At 39.9% G+C, this 15,552-nt stretch overlaps 1 protein-coding gene across 1 annotated transcript in view; it reads right to left on the bottom strand.

Moving 5' to 3' along the window:
* LOC110173771 (acid-sensing ion channel 1-like) overlaps nt 1-14,815 on the bottom strand; it is a 257,546-nt gene extending 242,731 nt beyond the window's left edge. The window contains exon 1 of the mRNA XM_055160809.1: nt 14,454-14,815. Coding sequence (XP_055016784.1) covers nt 14,454-14,815 — 362 coding nt within the window. The remainder of the gene's footprint in view (nt 1-14,453) is intronic.
* Between the last annotated feature and the right edge of the window lie 737 nt (nt 14,816-15,552).

The raw sequence follows: 15,552 nt of genomic DNA on the forward strand, positions 1-15,552 counted from the left end.
ATTATGGTCAGAATAGAAAGCATTTAGATTTAAAAGTGCTTAATAACACTTATTTTGTCAAGTAGTCTGCACTGAAATGGAAGGATCATGTTCTTTGGTAATTTCCTCTGTTTTATTGTATTGTACAGTATATTACTGTAGTACATTTGATGACACCATATCACAGTACTTCAGTTCCAGCCAAAGTAGCAAAAGTGGGAGCGACATGTTCCAGTTTGTTCCTGTAAAATTCAGCACCACATTTATCATCTGTAAAGAGAAAAGTATTTTATAAAAACAAATATATTTTTAGCAGAAGCATCAAGTCTTCTCAAGTCACAGGCCTAAAGTCTAAGTCAAGTCCCAAGTCTTTGTCTATTTTATCAAATCAAGTCTCAAGTCCTAAAAATAGTGCCTCAAGTCTGACTCAAGTCCCCACCTCTGCTGATTACACTGAAACAACAAAACTTTAAATGAGATCCTGACAGTTACTCTTCAAGTTACTCTTACTTGAGTAGTACTTTCCCCGTTTACTTTCTTACTTGTTTGAAAGAGTTCTTGAATCACTACTTCTACTTGAGTAATGTGATTTTGAAGTAAGATTATTCTAACTTGAGTACATTTTTGGCTGCTCTACCCACCCCTGACTAGAACTCATTGCTATTACTAAGTATTGTATCAAAAATTAATCTAACATTCTTCATTTTTTGTACGTCAAATCCACCACAGCCTTCAGTGCACAGACCATTTGCTTCAATTCATTTTAGATAGGAATGAAATTTTAAAAAGTCAAAACCGTATGACTCAACCTATCTGAATGTTTTTCTCATTAGTTATATGTTCCTTTTTGCCAACACTGTCACACTGGAGGGAGTCTAGGTTAGCATAAACACAGCTACAGCCTGACTATCAATCATCTTATCCAGAAATAAATTTAAGGGCCCATATTCCACTATTTTCTGATCTCTCTTATAATGTTGTTTCCTCCAGGAAGTGCTTCACTGTGTTTTTAAACTCCATACACCTTCACTAGAATCATTTGAATGATTTCAGCCTTGGAATTGCCCATGTCTTTATTGAACTAAAGGTCAGAGGTAGCTGCTGCTCTCTTGAAATCTACCACTTCATGACATCAAACAGCGGAACGAAGCATTTTGAGCTGCTTTAAAGGTTGTATAGAGGATTTTCCAAGGAACGAGAAATCCAGCCACTGTTTGTCCTTTTTCAAATGTTGTGCATGCGTGAAACCACCCCCCCTCCCCTACAGCTCCCTACGTAGAAACGCCTTCTCCCGCCTCCTCTTTACGCCAGAAACAGGTTTGTTTACAGCCGGTGCACTGCACATGACTTGTAAACAACTAACTACAGTGTTGGTTAGGCAAGACGGAGAAGTGAGGAGCAGGGGGAGCGGGTGTGCGGACATTTCGTGCGCGGACGAGAAGTGAGGAGCAGGGAGAAGAGCGGAGCAGAGAGTGAGGAGAGGAGAGAGGAGAGGGGAGCGGTGCGCGGAGATTCCGTGCCCGGAGAAGTGAGGAGCAGGGGGAAGAGCGGATCGGGCAGCGGGGACAGGAGCAGGAAAGGGGTGCAGAGAAGAGTGCGCGGAGATTCAGTGCGAATGAACTAGCTACAACACGCAGCAGCAAGCGGACTCTTTCTTTGCCTTGAAAATTACGTTTTCAGACACAGGATATCGCTTTCGTGTCCTGAAAAACGTTTGACTAGCTCTTGGAAATAAAGTAAGTTTTCATAATAAGCAGAAGTGACCTGTCCAGGAGTAATTTGGCGACCAGTGCGTCAGTCTTTAGACCCTGCGTCTGCTTCAGTTGCACCATCGCTGGAATGAATCTTCAAGAATCACCTTAGTTTGGCTTCGCTGCTTTTCCCCTTGTCTTCTTCTTTCAGTGACCTCAAAAACTGACTTTCTTTTGTGGCTAACTGCTCCTGGATTCTTGTCTGCCATTGCAACAAACTTTGTGCTAACTGCGAGGAAGATATAGGTCAAAAAAGGCGCTAAGAACTGTTGCGTTGGTTGAGTAAACAGCGTCTGTGCGGCTTGCGTCTGTGGACTGCGTGACAGGCGTACGTAAACCACGTACCGGCGGCGCGCAGGCAAGTCAGTTACGCTAGAAACGTAGGGAGATTGATTGACAGCCTGTCAGCTAACAGATAACGAGGCAGTGTCGTTATCTATTGGCAAATGTTTAGCTGGCCCCACCACGTCCAGAGTTGATGAATTTTTATTCTCTTTTTTTTGGTCATCATAATTACAAGGCTACTGCACCTCTATAATGCTATCATTGACAATTTGAAACAAAAAAAAATCCTCCATACAACCTTTAACGAAACAAAACACAACTCCAGGTGTGTTTTTGAAGAGGTAATAACATTCTAACATGGCTAAAAGCTCACATGAGTCAGTTTTGCATTACATAAGATGGTGGTAAAATGTGGTATTTTCCTTTGACTTTTGCTACATTTTTTTTGCTCTGCTCAAACTCTTCTGAAGTCTCCTCTCTCTCTCCTCCTACTCTGGCTCCACCTGTTTGTGTGGCTGATTTTTGGAGTATGATTCATGTGACGTGGGAACAGCTATCAGGCAAATGTCAAGTACTGTTAATCTGATTTCACACCCTGTTTTATTCTCGGAGATCTGTCAAAGAAAATCAAGAAAAACTTCTAAAACGCAACAGTCACCACGTTCTTCTTTAGGTATTTTTGTGACAGTCAGAAAACTATTATCCCACTCATAAGACTTTTAACTATGCGTGTAGCCTGTCATATAAAAGACTAAAGATTTGGAAAATGACAATTTATTTATGTTTTTTGTTAAAGTTTTATTTAATAGTAATGTCACAAATGTTATGTTTTGAATAACTGAGTTGAATCAGCAGGAGTAGTTAGCAGGAGCCACAGCTGCCCTGGAGCTGACGGACAGAAATATGATGGCCTCTTTGCTTCACCACAAAACACACTTAAAAAGGTTAGTGTAAGTGAAGTGTCTTACCCAATTACACAAAGAAAGTATAACTAGTTAGAGGGACTGTTTCTTTTTAATGTCCTACTTTCTTTTCTTTTTTTTAAGGGACAGTTCGGAATTTTGGACACAGGACCTCATTTCCTAGTGAGCCAGAGTGTTGGAGACGTGTGGAGACACTTTTTAAAAACAGTCTCACCCACTCCACAAAGCATTCAAGGCAAAACAATTATAACACCAGACTGTCGATATGAATGTCTGTGTCAATAGAATAATTTTAGAAGTAAAATCAAGTTGCATTTGAAGGATTTAGGTCTGAGCAGCAGCAGTAGCAGTTGTACTTCCCAGCGGCGGACTGATATATGAAAAAAATATTCCGGCAAAGTAAAATTCCGCTGCTGCTGAGAAAATAGTCCCTCAACATGCAATGATTCATGCGATACAAGCTTAGTTTTATTTCAAACATTATTCTGTCAACACAGACATTCACATTAACAGTCTGGCGTAATAATAAATTTGCTTCGGGTGCTTTGTGGAGTGGGTAAGAGAGTTTTTAGTGGCAGGCTAACTATGGCCATTGACATGTGCTAGCCTAGCACCAGCGACCTCTGCAAATACAATGACTGGATTAATATTTAATTTTTTTTAAGTGTCTCCACACGTCTCCAACACTCTGGCTAACTAGGAAATGATGTCCTATATCCAAAATGCCAGACTGTCCCTGTAAATGGTCCAATAGTATGCAAAATTGACTCTTGTGAGCTTTAAACCATGTTATAATGCTGTTATCTAATCAGAAAAATACCTGGAGTGTTGTTTCACACATGTCTGAGTAACACTTTATTATTAGTCTGTCTACATTTCCAAAATTAAAAATGCTCTATTCCACCTTGTGATGCCATGAAGAGGTAATAAATAGCTTCCTTTTACCTTTTGTTTAGTTGAAATTATCTAAATTATTATAGTGAACATGCATGGAGTTTATAAACACAGTAGAGCTCTTGCTGTATTACCATATGACATCACAAGGTGGAAAAGATGACCACTTTTGATCATCTGACCACTGCAGAGCTGCACTTTTTGAGGCTGTTTGACCCAGTCGTCCACAGGCTCCACTATTTTCTTATAATTCAACTGCATTGATTAATGTTTAGTCAATACACATTATTTTTGCTGTTGGGAAAATTGTTCACTGCAATGGGCCGATTTTTCAATATAGATGTAGCAAACTGTCAGGAGTCCGGGGCCCCTGACGAAGAATTTGAGGAAACACTCCATATTTGGACTGAACCTATGTACATGTGGTGGATGATTGGGGACAGGGGGAAAACATGAAAACTCCACACAGAAAGACCTAATCCGACCCAGGTATCAAACCCTTATTTTGGAGTTTTTTTTTCAAATGTCAGATAGGCAACAATCTGTGCTCTGATCCTAAGGTTGTCAGTTCAAATCCTGGTCTCAACATACACATCATTGGTTGAGCGGTCAGATCCACTGACCCACAGGTTTGCAGCAGAGGTGTAGCAGGCGTTGTACGCAGGTTTCGCCATCCACCCACTTCTCCCGACGTGAGATATTAAAAAATAACAAATATAAAATAGCTACAACTTAAATGTCAAACTGGAGCTATTGGCAATGGTGAAAACAACCTGAATAGGTTCATGATATTTCTGTCCTACCTGCCACATGAGGGACCAGGACTGAACCATGACTGAACCAGGACTAAACCAGGATTAAACCAAAACTAATCCAGGTGTAATCCAGATCTAAACCAGGTCTAAACCAGAACTGAACCAGGACTTAGAGTTGGGACAGGGCTCGGAGGTGCGCCCGAGAATACCATCATATGACCGCAGGTGAAAGGACTGCCACAGAGCTCCATGCCCCACAGGGCTAAGCACAGCCGTCACTTGATCGCGCTTTGCAGACACCCTGCTCCACAGGTTGGGGCTTCTCCCTCTGTCTCTCTCATGTCCAAGATTAGTCCTGGTTTAGTCCTGGTTCAGTCCTGGTTCGGTTCTGGTTTAGTCCTGGTTTAGACCTGGTTTAGTTCTATCCTAGTCCTGTTTTAGACCTGATTTAGTCCTGGTTCAGTCTTGGTTTAGACCTGGTCACGTGCTGTAGCCTATGATTTATATTCTGTAGGTGATTATAAACAGTATGTTAATAATATGATTCTGCATCATTTTGAGCAAAAAAACATCAAATATTACTGATTTTTACTGGGCTGGTGCCTTTACGTTTGTACTGAAAGTGTTTTTAAATTTTTTTTTTAATAAACTAACAATCTATGTGACATCTGTGTGTATTTCGACAGGTCAAGGTGAGTATATGGCTTTTGTAGGTGGGGGCATCATCGATCACGTCACCAATCATGTACCCCACTTAAAAAATCCTCACTACACCACTGGTTAGCAGCACGATTGTAGCTCCCACAGATGAATACTGTAATTGTGTCCTAGGCCCAGACACCATCTCAGCCCATCTCAGCCCTGGTGTCTGCATACACTGTTGTATGAATGGGTGAGTGATTTCTTGAAGTAAAGCATTTTGAGTGCCTTGAAGAGTGGAAAATATTATCGGAGCCAATCAAAAATGTTCAAAAATGTGTCAGTAAAAGTCTTGGTAGAGGTTCAAGTATATCACACAAAAACATGAATGGATCAATCAAGCACAAAAATGCAGTACTACCCTCTACACTCATCTGAAAGATTACACTGGACTTTTTTCTTTTCTATGGCAGCCCTCTTAAACAGCTTTCATTTCCATTTTACATATCTCCAAAACAACAACTGAAATAGCTTGTGCCTTTTCCGATATATCTCCCACCTTGCTGTCTTTCCCTGAGCAAGAATACACACCCCATCCTCCTAACAGCTGACAGCATCACTATTGCCAATGTTATTTACTTCAACTGCCAATGGTCACAATGTATAGTTACAATATTAGTCCACAGCCCCGGTCCCAGCTATACCATATCCAGAAAATGTCACTGGGAGACATTTCTCATATAGACTGAGTTGTATGGAAGCAGCCTTGAAAACAAAAGCCGATACAACAGCCCCCAGCCACACTATGAGCTGTCAGGGGGCGCATACAGAGCAGTCACAGTCCTATAGTACACGCTCTGGAAATGAGACATTGAATTTATGCCATTCTAATTTGTTCCACCGAGAGTATCTTTAAGTGTACGCTAAGCTCCAGATCAATATGCTAAAAATACTCTAGTCTAGGAGCACGGGCTGCTGTAGCTGTTGTGCTGTTGTATTGTTAATTGGACAATGTGGGCACAGTCAAAATATTTACTACTGTAATACATTTTAAAGGCGCTGTACCTGATTTCTGCAGTCTTAAAGGGCACATATTATTCTATTATATTGCTATATTTCCTTTGGCATTTCATGTTTTAGAGCTTCAAATTATGTATTGAATTTCGTATTAGCAATCCGGCAACAGTGGAAATGAAAACAAAACAACAACAATAACAAAAATAGTCTTTCAAGAATCATTAGCCTGATTCATCAGCTGGTTTCACTTCGTGGAAACCATCTGACCCTGCAGCATTAGAATTCGTTCACTCAATGGTAGGCACTTACTTTTTTTTATTTAACCAAGTCGTGATGTATGTAATGTGCCACTAACGGGGCTAACTCCCGTAGGAAGAAGGGCAATAATGTCTTCCTCCTTGATATAATTCACCACAACGCTCTCTTTGTTCCAGCTTTCCTGTTCCTGGCTAAAGCATCATGGCTGGCATGGTAAAAGTATACAGATATTCTTAACATTAATGTAGCAATGATTTAAAACAAGATTTCTACCAGTGACATAAAAATTCTGGAAAATTTTAAGTGTTTCTGAGGCTCAGAGCAACACATCCTCATCAGTATTAATGAAACAAGCATGAATGAAGCTAAACACAACTTCAGGCATGTTTTTAAGGGAACAATGTTAAAAGAAAGTGTCACTGTTAAAAGCTCAAAAAGACAATTTTGCATAATATATATTTTTTAAAAGCAGAGTTTTGGTGTTATACAGCTTCCAACAACTAGCATGCTAGCAAAGCACCTGCACTTTTTCCTGGTTCACAGCAAATAAAAATGTGACAGCTGACTCATTTTGACCCAAAAAGCACTTTGTATGAAAAGCGTGTTATTAATTAATTAAGTTTGATTGCTTGATTTTGCAATATATCAGCACATTTTTTACTTTTAACTAATGTATATTTCCCTTAAAATATAAAATACACTGGAGGGAAAAAATGCTCACAATTCTAGCATTGAAACCACATGTTAAAAGTATTAAAAGCAATAAGAAATAGTTGTATTTTTGTCAATTCAGAATCAACATTTTTGCAGTAGTACTAGTACCAGAGTTAATAATGAGATATTTTTAGTGGTTGTATTGAAGGGTGCAGCCAAAATGTTCTCTATTTTCTAAAACTTAATCATGCAACTGTTTTTTACTACATTTACTACCTTCCAAGGACTTCTTGTTCAGAACGGCAAGCTTTGTATAAGAGTCCAAAATGATAAAATGTGATAGAAGTGAAAGCCGAGATCAAGATGAGAAATTCGATGTCATCCTTTAAAAGACAGATGGGTTCATCTGTCAGAGGACCATATGTCAGGTCTGAAAGCAGTAGCCTGTATCACTCCTCTTGACTTGTACAAATGGTAACTAAACTAATGTAGTATTTTTGTACAATATCATCTCTTTTACCTGGTGTACTATTTTTCTTCTTCTTCTTCTCTCTTTTTATTTACTATTCATATATTATATTTATTCTACTAGTTTTATTGTCTTTACGAGGACTAGTGGAGTTAAATAGAGCTTCATTTTATTGATTGATTGATAGCATTTATATAGCGCCTTTCAAGATACCCAAAGCACTTTACAGTTCATTATTCAGTCACTCCACACTCAGTGGTGGTAAGCTACTACTGTAGCCACAGCTGCCCTGGGGCAGACTGAAGCGAGGCTGCCAATCTGCGCCATCGGCCCCTCCGACCACCACCATCACTCACGCTCACACCACTTTTCATACTAGGCAATGTAGGTGAAGTGTCTTGCCTAAGGACACAACGACAGTTTTTTTACCACTGGCGCCCCACTGTGGCACCTGGAATTCCTAGCGGTCTCCCATCCAAGTACAACCCAGGCCCAGCCTGCTTATATTCTTTATATTCTCATAGTAATTTTTTAATCTGTGTTGTCAGAGGTGGGACCAAGTCGTTGTTTTGCAAGTCTCAAGTAAGTCTCAAATCTTTCACCTCAAGTCCGAGTCAAGTCCCAAGTCAAATACAGGAAAGTCCAAGTCGAGTCTCGAATCACTGGCCCATAAGTCTAAGTCAAGTCCAAGTCGTCTGCTTTGAGCTTCAAGTAATTTCAAGTTTTTAAACCAAAATACCAAATATAGCTTAGATTTTTGCAATTTATATACATTTTAAACTAAATTGTACTTGTAGAAATGTAAATTTTTCCTTTTTAAATGTTTTGACAAGATCTCAGTGTGAATCATTATGGTCAGAATAGAAAGAATTCAGCTATAACAGTGCTTCTCAAGTCTTCTCAAGTCACAGGCCTCAAGTCCCAAGCCACTGACCTTCAAGTCCAAGTCAAGTCCCAAGTCTTAGTCCATTTTATCAATAATGGTTAATAAAGTCAGTTAGATTGATTCTTTTTACAGTGGAGTATTGTATTTAAACTTGTAATACATTTACAATGCAATTACTATTATCCTTATAAAAGAGGAGTATCGTTTGGAAATCGTTTGACTTGTATGTGAACCACTTTGGTCAGCTGAAGTTGTTATAAATGTGCTATATAAATAAGCTTGAATTGAACGGAACTGAATTGAAGTGGAAAGTCATTGTTGAACTGTGTAAAAATAGGTTCACACCATAATTAAGATAGAAAGATAAACTGGTCCTAACTATAGCTATACAGACAACTTTTAGAGGGCCCATATTACGTTGTTATTTCCTCATAAAGAACATACCTGGAGTTGTGTTTTGTTTCATTCACACATGCTTAACACACAAATTCTGCATATTTAGGCTGAGTTCTTCTCAACACTCTTCCAATCTCTAAAAAGACTGGAAGAGAAAGTAGTTGTTAACTTGAAAACTACCACTACACTATAGCATTTTGAGCTTTGCAAAAGTAGACAGACTAATAAACGAAAGCACAACTCAACATAATGTTTTAAGGAGGTAACAACAACAAAACATAACTTAAACTGCACAATATCCATTTTGTGTAATATAGGACCTTTAAACTTTTACAGGTCCTTTAGAATGTTACAACCCCACATGAACACAGCTATCGCAATAATAGATGAAGTGAAAGCAGTGCCACTTCGGATCTGTATTGTTTGTTTGGTTATGGTTACCTGGGGCTGTGTACTGTGTTATGTGTGCCCCTAAAAGCTTTCTCCTGCTGAGCCTAAGTCCCCAGACACAGACAGGTGTGAAAATGCCACTCTGCTCCACTCTGACAAATGCAGCCAACCCTCTATGACCATTCACAAACAACTTACAGTAGTGGTTTATGATGTAAAAAGGGGTTGTGCAAGACATGTTTAAGGCCACACAGGATTAGGGTTTCATGATACTTGCATTGTGTAACTTTTTTGATGGAGGGTCCATGGAGGTTTGTCTGAAATGTTTCACAGTATGGTATTAAAGCTTTCTATCATCATGAAAACCAAACCAGGTCAAGTTACAGATCAGATCTGTGGGAAGGCAACCCCGCTCACAATCAGAATGCCTGTTTGTCTGTTTTTTTTTTGAGCAATAAAGCCACTTGTAATTGAATGCATGTAAGGTATTTCTATTTAATGTGGAACATTCAAAGCAGAGCAATGACATCACTACAGAAACAAGCAGGTGATGGACTTACAACCAGAAAGTTGCATAGTGCACCTTTACATTTCAAACTTGATTTTGAAACTAAGGAATAGACTTGATACTCAATACCAATTCTGATGTCAATCTCATATAGCCAGCCTGGTGCCACCTAGTGCCTCCAGTCAATTTCATTTCTCTCCAGTGACTCTGTCAGGAATCAGAATACACTAGATGGTCTGCAAGAACCCCGAAAGGGCAAGTCTGGGCACCAGCCAAGCCAGAACAAAGAGAATGTTTGGTGAATTTTATCAAGGGGAAAGTCGTTATTGCCCTTATTCCTACGGGATTTGGAAAAATCTAAATTAAAAAAAGTACCGTCGAGTGAACAAATTCTAATGCTGCAAGGTCAGACAGTTTCCAAAAAGTGAAACCGGTTGATGAATCAGGCTAAATCTTATTAGGCTTCAAGATGAATCACAATCAAAATTACAATTTGAACAGACGCAATTAGCAAATTGTAAAGACTAAAATTTTTGAAGTCCCATAATTTCTTCCAAGTAGAAGAAATTCTAATAAATAGTGCTGGTATATATATATATATATATATATATATATATATATATATATATATATATATATATATATATATATATATATATATCAAGATATATATATTTAAAAGATCATATGACTGCAAGATTAATTGGAATCAAACCAAAATTGCAATTTGAATGGACACAATTAGCAAATCACAAAGGCTGCAATTTTTCAAGTACTATCACTTCCTCCACAAAGTCGTATTCTCCATAAAAAAGCTAACCCTGTAGTTTACATCTGCACAAACATGTTCTGAAATGCGATTCTTCTTTGTCAGTTCTTCTGAACACATTTAAAATCACAAGTGACAACCGATTTTTCCCAATCGTTCATCTCTAAAGGCTAATAAAAGAAGACAGAGAGCCACAGAATCAATACGCAACGCACTAAACTATAAAAAGAAGTTATATATTTGGTTCTGAAATGTACAGAGATAATCAGAGATGTCTTCCATATCTGAGAAACACATGCTACAAATTATCACCTCTGAAAGGACCATCTCAAAATTGGAAGGATTTCTGGTGTGCTATGAAATGGGAGAAATAAGCTCGTCTGGCAAAGTTTTTGAGGCTGGGATAGAACTGCCAACCTTCTGATTACAAGACAGCAACTCCACCAGTGTTGCCTATAGATCTTAGGGTGATAGCATTGCTTAAAGGCACACTGTGTAACTTTTCTGACGGCAGGTTGTCTCTTTGTCTTCATGGAAATGCTATTGCTGAAATGTCTCATAGTATGGCATTAAACATCTCCATGATGTCAAGCAGGTGAAACTAAAAGGCCAAGTTACTGGTCAGATCTCTGGATAAATGACTCTGCTCTTCGTAAGAATGCATGCTTTCCAAGACAATACCATTCTCAACTTTTTTTTTCCATAAGCCACCATTAAATATTTACCACAGATGTTACCTCACCAAACCAAAAAATAATAAAATAATACAAATAAAAAACATGAAAAAGTGTCATATGCACTTTAACACTAACAAGCCATGAAGTACTGTAATCCCTCTTGTGTACTTTATATTGATTTATGAATAATTCCTGTATTTTCCTCTGTACCTTTTGCTGCTCAGTAAAGTGGATTTGACATAGGTGTGCGTGCCAAAGCTGCATTGCTTTGTTGTGGAGTAGTCCAGTGATGGGTGTATTCTCACAGATGGGCTCCTTCCCTCAGGCTAAACACTTCAACAGCCTGAGCTCCTGTTTCTGAGCCTGCTGTTCTTCTAACTGCAGTGAATGGACCAGGAAGTCTTCCCAATACAGTCACAGGAGGGTTTTATAATGGATCCCACAACTATTCAGTGAAGTGTGCCTGAACATGACAATATGGCTGAAGTTTTTGGTCATTTTTGGTCATCATGCTGATGTAGTCCCCGGGAGAGACTTCAATGGAATATAGGTTTGCCTTAACACATATTAATTTTGAATAGATATGAAAGATAATTGTAATTCAAATTGAAATCTCAGTTTGAATAGTCACATTTCACAACTTGCAAAGGTTGAAATTATTTAGTAATGATAATGTCCTCTGCTGAGAACAAAGTATCTCTTTTGGGTATCATTAGGTACATATAAAACCTGCTGATCTATTCTACCCGTCTGTAGTTCATATTTCAGTACTCATGGACATGTATCCACTGAACACTGTGGGCAAATCTTCATTATTTTAGCACAACCACAGATGAAGCTTTCTACTATGCTGTAATGTTGTTCCCTCATCAAAAACATGCTTGAAAAGGTATTACAGCTTGGTCTTGCATGTTAGAGAAATCTTGCAATCAGGCACTATTCAAAGTCAAACAGTTAAATCCTGTCCAAGATCACAAGCTGACATTATCCAAACTCCCACATGGCAATTTTCCATAGTATACAAAAGCATGATGCAAAACAATCAACTACAACTTCACAAACCTGACGTCATGTGCAGTATCATTATCATCAATCGTTAACAGAATGCACAATAATTGTGTTGTGATAGTGCTCTAAAGGGGACTGAATTAGCACAGGAAGCAAGGGGGACTCAGTGTCACGTCTAGAGCAGAAGTAGGACCCAAAATGCAAAACTGCATTTCCAAAATTGTTTAATGGCCAAACACAAAATCCAAAACAGACATGAGAGTCATAATGACAATAAACCAACCAAGGGCAAAGGAGTACACAGGGTATATAAGCACACACATTAATGAGACACAGGTGAGACACATTAGGGCAGGGCAAACAATCAAGACAGGAAGTAAAACTCAAAACTACAAGCAGACTAAACAAATGTCAAAATAAAACACCAACTACAACCACTACAAACATGAACTATGACACTCAGAGCATCAAAAACAAAACTGAAACTTGTTAAACATATTCATATGTTGTTGTTTTTGTTTTGTTTTTTGACAAATACAGCATTTTCAAAACAGTAAAAGGTGACATGGTGATCCAAATTATACCAGATAGAACTATAAATTTACAATTGTGAATCTACACCTCTGTCTGTGTATGGATTGTGTGGCCAAACATCCTTGTCAAAGCCTGATCTCTACAGATCTCAGAAGCTAAGCAGGGCTGGCCTGGTTATTACTTGCTATAGTAGATGGGAGACCTCTGGGAAAATCAAGTGCTACAGTGAGGCGCCAGTGGTAAAAACTGTTGTTGTGTCCTTAGACAAGATACTTCACCCACATTGCCTAGTATGAATGTGGTGAGTGTTGGTGGTGGTTAGAGGGGCTGATGGGGCAGATTGGCAGCCTCACTTCTATCAGTCTGTCCCCGGGCAGCTGTGGCTACAACAGTATCTTACCACCACTGAGTGTGGAGTGAATAAATAATGCACAAATTGTGAAGTGACTCAGAGAGTTTGAAAAAGCGCTGTATAAGACTAATGCATTATCATTTATGTGTCATTGTTGGATGTATCATTTTCAAGATTACAAACAATGACATGTAATTTCCAACAAAGCTTTTCTTCATCCATGCCCTTTAAATGATGCAACCATGTTTGTTTGCCCTTCTTGTGTCACCAGCCCTGGGCCACAACATGCATGGGTGGCTCTGCTATAATGGTGAATAGAAACAGCCCTGGGGGGAGAGTGAGTGGCTGTGGTTGTGTATAGCTATTCCATAATCAACTGGTCATTGTTAAGGATCCCCCAGCCTATAATTAAAGGAGTTGTTTTGATTTTATATGGAAGTGTAATCATATAATCGCTAAGACAATAAATGTACTTACTTAACGCTGGTACTGTGTATGAGATATAAGAAGAGATGCCTTTCACTTATTCCAGTCATTTTGTAAAATAGTTCTAGACAATTTATATTACATAATCTTTCCTGGTAGGTAATATGAGCTCACTGGGCAGAAGAAGCAGGTTTTGTATTGTCTATACACTGCTGTGAAAGAACTCGTCATCATTTTCACAACTTACTTTTCCTTGTACAACCACCAACTTTTATTTTTAAACTACTGTACACTCTTCAGCATTCACTTGATACAGTAACCTATAATCACACATTTTATGAACCAGTCTTAGAATGACACCAACTAAAGCAACAAGTTAGGTATGACTTTGTACTTTAACAGCTTGAAAGAGAAAAGCAGGCAGTGCTACCAGACCAAGTTGGAGATCAGATCTGTGGAGAGGCGACCCACAGATCTGATCTGTTGAACATTCAGGCAAAGCAATAATATAAAGACTGACAGGTGACGGACCCCACTGCAGAAAAGTTACATAAAGGATTTCTCAAACTTTTGGTCTCCACTGAGATGTTGAGAATGATCCCCAGTTCCACATTTTGCCTTCATTAAACATGTAGTCTTACTGTGAGCCTGGCTGCTTGTCTCCATGGAGATGGATAAGGTAAAAGTCATACTGTGGAACATTCCAGACAAAGTGATCACATCCTCGTGGAGATAAGCAGCTGGCGCTTTCCACTAGAAAAGTTTCAAATTACACCTTTGAGCTTGTACCCTGTGCCTTAAGTGCCTCTGCCATAGTTGTTTTGATATATTTTACACTCAAACACAGCAAAAACATTAGGTTTGAGAGGCAGCCATCACTCACCTGCCGTTGAGCAAGGCCAGCAGCTCCCCGGCGTGGTACAGGTCGTTGCGCGTCACTCGGCTGAAGCGGAACGAGTTGAGGTTGCAGAAGGTGACGGCGGGGAACCGAATCAGAGCCGCGGCCACCTCGTCCAGTTTGGTCACGTGGGGGTACTGGAAGTAAAACTGCACGCGGTCCACGCACACCATGGCCAGCACCCCCAGCGAGCCCAGGAAAAATAATATCCAGAGGGTTCGCTTGATGTACATCCGCTCGTAGGTGAACATGTGCGAGATGCCATGCAGCGTGGAACGGCTGGCGAAAACTTCAATCGGAGCCGGGCGCTTGTACTCCATCTCCTCCGCCTCTGCCTTGATATCCATGGCTGTACAAAAATGAACTATACTGAGAGCTGAAGTGAGACAAACTCTATCGCTTTGCTCGTATGAAAAGGGTTCCGCGAGTTCACGCCCTGCCTGGGTTTCTCATGCAGTCTGGGGAAGAGGTTGCGTCACTGACAGCTGGCCAAAAATCAAAACATCCAGATCATTTTACACGGGAATCAACCCCCAAAGCGCGCTCTTGTTTTTTTTAAAAGGGGCGTCTATAAGGATGAATAAGCATGTGTTGTAGTAGGCAATACCTCAGCTGGGGTCACACATCCATAATAAATAGCCCGGCTTTGGAGCGCGCATGGACAGCTGCCAACGTTGTCCTCTCCTCGCGCTCTTCTTGGTGATTATACCGAGTTGGTGTGCACGCTCCACGCTCCGAAAAATAACAAACTCGCACGCTGGGATCGCTTTTTCCGATGTAGCAAAAAGACAGCACCGCGGGTAGAGAAGCAGTCTTACAGCTTACCCGCTGGTTTGCTCAGTTATAAAACCAGAAAAAAGCGATGTTTCCTTCACGCCGTCTCCCACGTCGCTCTCGCGTAATTCCAACACGTGCAGAATGCCAAATAGCCGCTGATTATTGGCGTATCGTTGCGAGAAGCGATCGGGGTCCTGACTGGTCTACAGCTGCACCACAAGCTTCTGTCACAGTCGCCTCAGCCTCGCATCCATCCCCTCTCTCCTCTCTCTGCCAGCTCGCTCCACAACAATGCGGGCTAATTACA

This window comes from Boleophthalmus pectinirostris, unplaced genomic scaffold (genome assembly GCF_026225935.1).
Source record: "Boleophthalmus pectinirostris isolate CB_2022bp ecotype Guang Dong unplaced genomic scaffold, ASM2622593v1 HiC_scaffold_3, whole genome shotgun sequence".
NCBI classification, from domain to species: Eukaryota; Metazoa; Chordata; class Actinopteri; order Gobiiformes; family Gobiidae; genus Boleophthalmus; species Boleophthalmus pectinirostris.